The 8,301-nt window shown below is 37.7% G+C and overlaps 1 protein-coding gene across 1 annotated transcript; it reads left to right on the plus strand.

The window, feature by feature from the left end:
• Positions 1-703: 703 nt before the first annotated feature.
• Positions 704-2,952, plus strand: LOC135257284 (homeobox protein Nkx-2.2a-like). The gene is made up of 2 exons (XM_064339862.1): positions 704-1,362; positions 2,067-2,952. The coding sequence occupies exons 1-2, from the start codon at positions 1,104-1,106 to the stop codon at positions 2,609-2,611; spliced, it is 804 nt and encodes a 267-aa protein (XP_064195932.1). The 5' UTR covers positions 704-1,103; the 3' UTR covers positions 2,612-2,952.
• The last annotated feature ends 5,349 nt before the right edge of the window (positions 2,953-8,301 follow it).

Below are 8,301 nucleotides of genomic sequence, written 5' to 3' on the forward strand. Positions count from 1 at the left end.
TGGTACAGAGTGGAAATTCGCAAATTATGCTTTTATTTCTAGGCTTCAACCAATGTAAAATGTATGAATTCATAAAATCTTTAACAAACATTACAAAAAGTCATATTTGCTTCAAAACCATATACAAAATCTGTAATCATCCCCAAATTCATGATCAGTAATTATGGCCAATTACCCTTCTGCTTTAGCCGTAGTCTATTTAGTTTAATGTATTCAACATATAAATCTTATTGTAGTTATACTTCTGTATGCATATTTTCTTATAGTGTGTTTGGGGTTTTGCGTGAATTATTTACTCAAAAGACCAACTATAATAATCCAGAGAGCTCATTGAGAAAAAGAACACTGTCACTTGAAACAAACAAAAGTGATGACTTAATAGCTCATTTCTACCCCTTGTCCCTAAGCCTGAGCTAAAATATTGACCCAAGAGGTTTACTTAGCTCGGTCTTTTGCAAAGAAAATAATTGTCTTTCGTTGAGACCACAGTTAAGCTCTTGTGACCAATGATCATTTGCTGAATTTCATTGGCATATTATATAGTTCAACTCTCACACAGGCTAATTATCGCAAACACCGACAATGTGCAATGTGTTCAAATCAGCGTTCATGTAAACAAGATACGACACTGACTCTCCTCATTTTTATAATGAATTGACACGCTATACTCGGATTCCCCCAAAACCCACAATTTCACGTTCGCAAACAGTCTTCATCCACTTGACTCTCTGGACCCGCCCACGTGTGGCCAACCCTTTACGTTTCGGACGCTTTTGCCGCAGGTTCATATGCTAAAACCAACCTTATATGGACTGATCAGTCCGATAAGTGATTGTTTCCCCCTTGGTACCCAGCAGCAGCACAGTACCCACGAACTCCTCCGTCGTCTTGGGCAGGCTTCCTGGATTTACGGAACTGAATCTTCCGCTACTTTACCAGCCAATGGTTAGCACTTACGTTGTACGTTTTTCTGCAACTGTTCAATCTCAAAAGGCACTGCTCGGACTGTTTTATAATCTAAGCGTTGAATCGGTTTTTTGTGCTTTGGAACATCGTATTTCCAAACTGGTGGCGCAACTTTCCTGCGTAAATTACCACAGAATATGTCGTTGACCAACACGAAGACGGGATTTTCTGTGAAGGACATTCTGGACCTCCCTGATACGAATGATGAAGACGGATCTATAACTGAGGACACAGAGGAGGATACAGAGGGATCCGAAGAAACAAAACCGACTGACGTGTTACAGCAAAGTCCCTTAGAAAATGCTAAAAACCTGTCTGTAAAGAGTCCATTTTATAATGTGCGTGATAATCCTTATACAAGATGGCTTGCCACAACGGACAGCTTTCAATATTCATGTAAGTGCCTTTTAAGACTCTAAAGTCCATTTACTTTTGTCCCAAAGATAAATCGTTCCTTGCAAATAGATATATTTCGATGTATTGGGTCAATTGTAAGGATTTGTAAGGATGTTTCATTGTTAATTTGGGGAGGGTATTGCGATATCCCTGGGTGATTACAATACATCCTAATGAATTTCTTACATTTGTTTGCAAGCATTAATGTGTGTATTAGTATTATTTTCTGCCACGCCAGTCTGCTTTACGTTGTCTTGGCAATTCTGCAAGATATCTTGGCATTATCTTGCAGAATTATTCCTAATTGTTCGACTTGATCACGATGAGTGTTGAATCGACAAATCTACCGAATCTGTCGTAATCTATCTACAAAAGTATCGCCATCCTATAATCTGTATTTGTTAGCCTATAAATCATGCCTGAGTATTATTTTATTTCCATTAAAACGAAGTTCCACTATAGCAAACCCCATGCCCTGTAGCCAGGGCCATATAACAGAATTACTAGACGACGCTCTTCTTTTTGAAATATTTTGGGTTTTAACAGTCTAAGCTTATAGCATAATGAAAAATGGAGGCATGATACCATGTATATGTGTAGACTACTTGTAAATAGATATACTGCATATAGATGTACTTCAATTAATACACTCAATTGTTAATCCTCATATGGATTCTTATTTATTTATTTTGCATTTCATGCAGTGCATGGTCTGTCAGCTAATTCTCGCCAGGACTTGTCTGCCAAATCACCCGAACCTTCCGCCGACGAATCGCAAGACAATGACAAAGAAACTTCAAGCAACGCCAGTGACTCCTGCAAGAAGAGAAAAAGGAGGGTTTTGTTCTCCAAAGCTCAGACATACGAACTGGAGCGGCGATTCAGGCAACAGAGATACCTTTCGGCACCCGAGAGAGAACACCTTGCTAACTTGATCCGTCTGACACCGACTCAGGTGAAAATCTGGTTTCAGAACCATCGCTATAAAATGAAGAGAGCTCGGGCGGAGAAAGGGATGGAGATGGTCCACCTCCCTTCCCCACGGCGTGTAGCTATACCTGTCTTGGTCAAGGACGGTAAGCCTTGCCACTCCCATAAAGCTCAGGACCTGACTTTTCAGACTGGGATCCCTCTCTCAGCATACAGTGCCCATTCCCTCCAGCATATGCAATATAATGCGCATTACAGTTCTGCAACAATGTCACACTTTCCCGCAGCGCATCACTTGGTGCAGCATTGGACTTGGTGAACTATTGAGACAGCAAGGGGCCTGCGTCAAGGAAAAGATACGGAGGAAAAGAAAGTATTTGCAGTTTGAAGTTTGAAAAATATCAGCTACTTTATTTAAAAGCTGATATTTACGCAACGTTTACAGAATGTTCGTCGTAAAAATCGGGTCAAGCCTATCACTAAGAATGTCAATACTCGTGTAATTTTTTGGTAAATTATGCTAATGTATTATAGGTAGGCCTGTTTTCTTTAATGTCACTCGTGTATCAAGCACGCGCAACACTTTAAAATTACAGCTATTTTTCTTTTATATTGAACCTAATTATTTATGGCCACGAATAAACCCTGGCAAGTTTTAAATTGTCCTATTATTTTGTCTATTTTTCTTTATAAATATGTTGCTGTAATTAAGCACCTTTTATGGAGTTAACATGGATGCCGATTAATCTTCTTCATGAAAAACAAAACAAAAACTCTCTTTAGACAAAGATACGCGATCAGAGAGCATTTTACAATTTAGTAATTTATTATAATATGTATCTAATAAATAAATAGCCTATGAATTTGTAACAACAACAACAACAACAAAAACAATAACAATAATAATAATAATAATAATAATAATAATAATAATAATAATAATAAAAATACATATTTTTCATAAATTACCGTTTGGCTGGGTGTCGAACATGGACTTTAATATGTGACTACAAGATTAAACTAGATTAAAATAACAGTCGTTTTAAACATACATAATGTATTGGAGCATATTGTTGTATTGTCGTAGTAACATATTTCTTACAAGCTACCAAGATTTAGGGAAATCTACCCACGGAAGAGGGCTTCGCCAGCTATGCTTCTTTTGTGTGCATGGTTAGCAATTTAAAAGGCTCCCACTTTCATGTTCTCGAGGTTGTATATCTTACTAGTACATTTAACATGCATTTGTCAAACAGTTATGTGCACCATGTTTTTTTTTTCATTTGCCTAAAAATGTATTATAAAAGTAAAGTAAAGTAAGAGATTGGCACATCATGTAGGCCTATGCTGACATTTGTTAGTTGACAGTTAACCAGTTTTTTTCGATTTTATACCGACTTCTATGCGATTTAGCCTAAATTCAAAAAGCACATTTACTTTTACGGATACAAATACATGAGTAAAGCATTCTGTGATTTCTGCTGAATTATCATGGATAGAAAATGACATCGAAAACTTTAAAGCCGTAACAACAGACAAAAGGAAGGAATGGAAGAAAATGAGTCCCGTGCGCATTGCAACTAAACATGCACCTGTTTGGACGATCGAATTGACACAATACCCACATAAAAACTTCAGTGTATTTACCCAAGAAGAGGAATAATTGACAACTAATCCCACATCACCGAGACAAACATGATGATTTCAGAATACTGATCACAGTGAATGACCACAGAACATTCAAGGGGGTTGTCTATTTGCAAAACGGAACTTGAACTGAAAATATACATTCATCAAGTTTTGGAACGGCCTAGGCCACTGAGTTTTTACTTGTGAGTTACACCGCTCTACATGCACAACAGCATTCCATACATCAAGCTTGAATTAGGCGTATAGGCTATGTCAAGGCTATGTCAATTACTGAATAGCAACCAATGCAATGTAAGGTAACCGACTAAATTGCTAAATGTTAATTACGGTTAAATTACTGTAATAGGACATATTTAAACGTTTAATCTCAACAACATATGGCGTTCATAATTATTTACAAATTCCCTTTCACACACACACACAGGGAGGCTATACTGTACTTTATAGTTGTAATCCAAATCCAATCCAAGTGAAAGACACGTGGTCCTTCATGTATTTTCGAGTTTATATGTGTATGCAGATGAGCTGTTTTTCAGATCAGGTGTGTGTTTTTGTGTGTGCACAATGCGCATTACGTTTGGATAAGGTCGGGGCTTTTGTGTATAGCCTGTTTTCACGCAATTCGTTCGATTGCACTTATTCCTGTACACACTGTTTAGATTCCACTTAAGCTAAATTATTCCACCGTGACCGGATGCACTGACCTTACATTACAGACTGGGAAGGAACACTTGCGCAGCCTATCGTTACACACCTTACTGTGGCAAGAAACTGGAGGTTGTAGATGTTGTATGCATACATTTCAAGTGGCAACGTGTGTGTGTGTGTGTGTGTGTGTGTGAGAGAGAGAGAGAGAGAGAGAGAGAGCAGTTTTATAGTACTATTCATTTCATTTATATTGGCCAACACATCCCAGATTCAGTAAGAAGAGGTATCCTTCGGTTTTGTCTTGCTCGTCAGTTGGTGCCATTGTGGTTCTTGTTGTATACGCTGTATTCCATATGGCCAGCTGGAGCCGGGGAAGGAGAAAAGGATTTCTCACAAGACCCAAATTGTGCTCCGCTTTCAAATGCGCCATTGTTGTCTCTCAAAGAAAAACGAATTACAAATTCGTGCTATATCTATTCTGGAGAAAGAACCCCCATTCACAGATAACAGGGAGTCCTTCTTCCTTGATATAGCTATGCTAACAACAGTCCTGTCATTTCTCTTACTCTCTCTCTTTCTCCCCTCATGCTCTGCCTACTGAAAGAGAATGATTATTGTCTGTTCGCCACAATCTGCATCCATTGTGACACGCGCACATTTTTAGAACCATTCATTTCATGGTGTCTTATATCCTGTTTGTGTTTTGTCGGTATGACAGTGGCATATTTCACTTAAGCGTCTCCTTGGAAAATATTTCGTAGATATCCGTTGATACCACTCAAAGATATGTGGTTCATGTCCTCGCGATGTATACAATTGTTTGGGTCCATATACAACCGAAATACTCAGTAACACTTTGATTCAGATGGAGAAAGATGTGGACTTTTTAAGTGTCAGATTTGCGTAAAATTGGATAATCATACTAAATACACGCCTATACTAAAATTCACTGTGTTACTTAAATCAGAATGAATTTGAAGTTTGATTTACTTGTGTATCGTTTTAATATATTCTCTCTTTCTGTTTTGAGTAGCCCGAAATAGCATTTTATACAGTGCAATCAAATCATACCAGTGTGATTAATTTGACTTAATGCAATCATTCTAAAGCGCCCCAGCGTCAATTGTCTCGTGGACACCAGCAAACACACAGCTTAATCACATTTCTGAAACTGAGAAACTTCAGAGTAATGGCGTTCGGAACCCTTACAAAACATTTATGAATATAGTGAAATTACCGGGAATATACCTGTACTTTAAGGGGATTTTCATTTAATAGAAGTAATGAACTTAATAAGGTATTACCTTATAAGACCCAAATTTGACCCACTAACTACTGTGGCATGGACTATCAATGAAAATACCACTGAAAACGTGGGGTGGGTGTTTTTTTTTTCATTTAATATGTTTGGTAATGAACCTTATTGCCACAAGGTGGAGGCAGAGGTCTTCTAAAGAACATTTTCCACTGATTGTATATGGAAAGAATAGTTTATTGAACCTTTTTTGTTTTTAGAACGGATATAGATACATATATTTATTTACTGTTTACCTATATTTTATCCGTAACTGACTAACTATCGTCTTCTTCTTCTACAGTCTGTACAACTTATTATACAGTGCTGAATCCAGTTAGAAGTGTCACTATTTTGAAAAGATCTGAACATGCTCTTGAGTTGCTTTTTAAAGAGGTCTTTAATAAATGTATCAGTGAAATATATTTGAAATCAATATATCGCAATCAGTTGAATTAGGTTAATATAGGTAAGGTGTTTAAAAAAACCCAGAATTTAACAAACTATGCCCATCCAGTCAGCATTTATTTATTGCAGTTTATGGCGCCATGATGCGTTGCCAAACTTCGTACCTTTAAGAAACAGAAATGTGCTGGAATGAAAACAAATTCGCCGTAGTGTAAATGAACGCAGATGAATGTGATTTTAGCTATCATTAATTGATATTTCGTACAGTAGGCTGGGGCACCATCTTCAGCACGGAAAGTGGCGCATTTCTTGTATTAGTACTCTAATCTACAAACCCACCATTCCAATGAAAAATAATAATCCCACAGCAATAGAAAATCATGAGCACAAAATGATTGAATAAATATCGTTGAATAAATTGAGCAGTGTCTTGATGATAGAGGTTTTCTAATAAATAAATAAATAATTATATAAATAAATGAACTACTGGACCATTCCTGAAGGTGGCGCCAAAGCTGCAGGAATCGTACAGTTTATCACTGTTCGTGGTCCGTAACACTTGCAATTGTTATAATTGACAATAATTTTCCAACACATCTACAGATAAGGTATGGTATTTGCTTTTCAATTGTTCTTATTTGTTTGCCCACTTCAGCTTTGGATTTTGGAAAATGAATTAGGTTTTTAAATGTTTAGATTAAGACCAGAATAGAGCTGGGTGTCGAGTAATATAAAGTCAATGGAAGCAGGAATCGGAAATGAAGGCTGTCATGAGGGAGACTGACTAATCCAGGAATAGGTATTTAAAGCAAGACCAATCCTTTCTATCAGAATACTTATACTCACCACCACCCACCTTCTTCGGAGGACATCGTCATCAAGACAAAGTATACATCCATTACACTTTTTCTGTTTTTACAATTGAGAACACGATACCTGCCACCACCGCCTGAGCAGAATTTAGTGCCAGCAGAAATAGAATGATAATGGTAATTAAATGGCAAGACTACAATAGCCTGATAAAGAACTTCTGAGTTGCAAGAAACTGAGTTTACAGCTGTTGATCTCAATCCCTATTTCGTTTACAGCAGTTTTGGCATGAAATCTTCCATTTTGCAGAGATTAGAGAAGATTTAGCAGTTTGGAGAAACAGCATAAGCTATTTAATTCAAAATGAAGGTTATTTGGCAATGCATGGAATGATGTACAGCAGCTGAAATTCATTGTACTGCAACATCTTCTAAAGTTCTCTTCAAAACATATGTTCTTATACAGAGAGAAGGGCGAGCCAAGCAACCACAAAAATATATTACCAAATGACTTGCCACACGGAAGGCCAGACGGCCAATAACAGACAGGGATGGGAGCCTGGGGGATCAAACCTTCTTCCCCTTCTTCCTGTTTAAAACATTTCTCCCGAGAAAACTCACCAGAACTTTGGTCAAGTAATGCCTGGGGAATTCTGGGGTGCAAGAATGGGTATAAGTAGATAGGTAATGTGCAAACTGTGAAAACTGTATGTATCTACAGCCCATTTTGCTAATGTTTACATCCTCTTTTCCAAACTGTTAATTTACGTTAAAAATCTAACAAAAAATTGAAGTGGACAACAATTTCTTACATTGCAAATACCATATGTTATATATATTCAAAATCCTAAAAAAGTAGATATAATGGCTATGGTGAATGGTGAAAAACTGTTGAATGAGATCAACCACAGCACATTCCCATTTTAGTTTGAGACTTACCCTGGTGTTTTCAATTCCACTGCCATCTCTACGAGAAAAGGGGACATCTTTGGAGTGATTTATGTGTAAAGATGATAGAGAAGTGGCTGACAGAGGACGAAGAGTGGCCTGGAGAGGCAGAGGAATATGCATGCATGGTGAATAACAACAGAGAGGAAGACCAAGAGCTGCCGTCTCAGGCACAGGCTAGTCTGTAGGCTACTATAATTGATCCTGCGGTAAGTCTTATCATTGACAGAGGCAGGGCTGAGAGCGCAGCCA

This window comes from Anguilla rostrata, chromosome 6 (assembly GCF_018555375.3).
Source record: "Anguilla rostrata isolate EN2019 chromosome 6, ASM1855537v3, whole genome shotgun sequence".
NCBI classification, from domain to species: Eukaryota; Metazoa; Chordata; class Actinopteri; order Anguilliformes; family Anguillidae; genus Anguilla; species Anguilla rostrata.

Bases quoted from the DNA above. Each gene is read 5' to 3' on its own strand.
- LOC135257284 (XM_064339862.1), top strand. From the start codon at position 1,104: ATGTCGTTGACCAACACGAAGACGGGATTTTCTGTGAAGGACATTCTG. The intron at 1,363-2,066 runs GTAAGTGCCTTT...CATTTCATGCAG, and splicing joins GGACAGCTTTCAATATTCAT to TGCATGGTCTGTCAGCTAAT.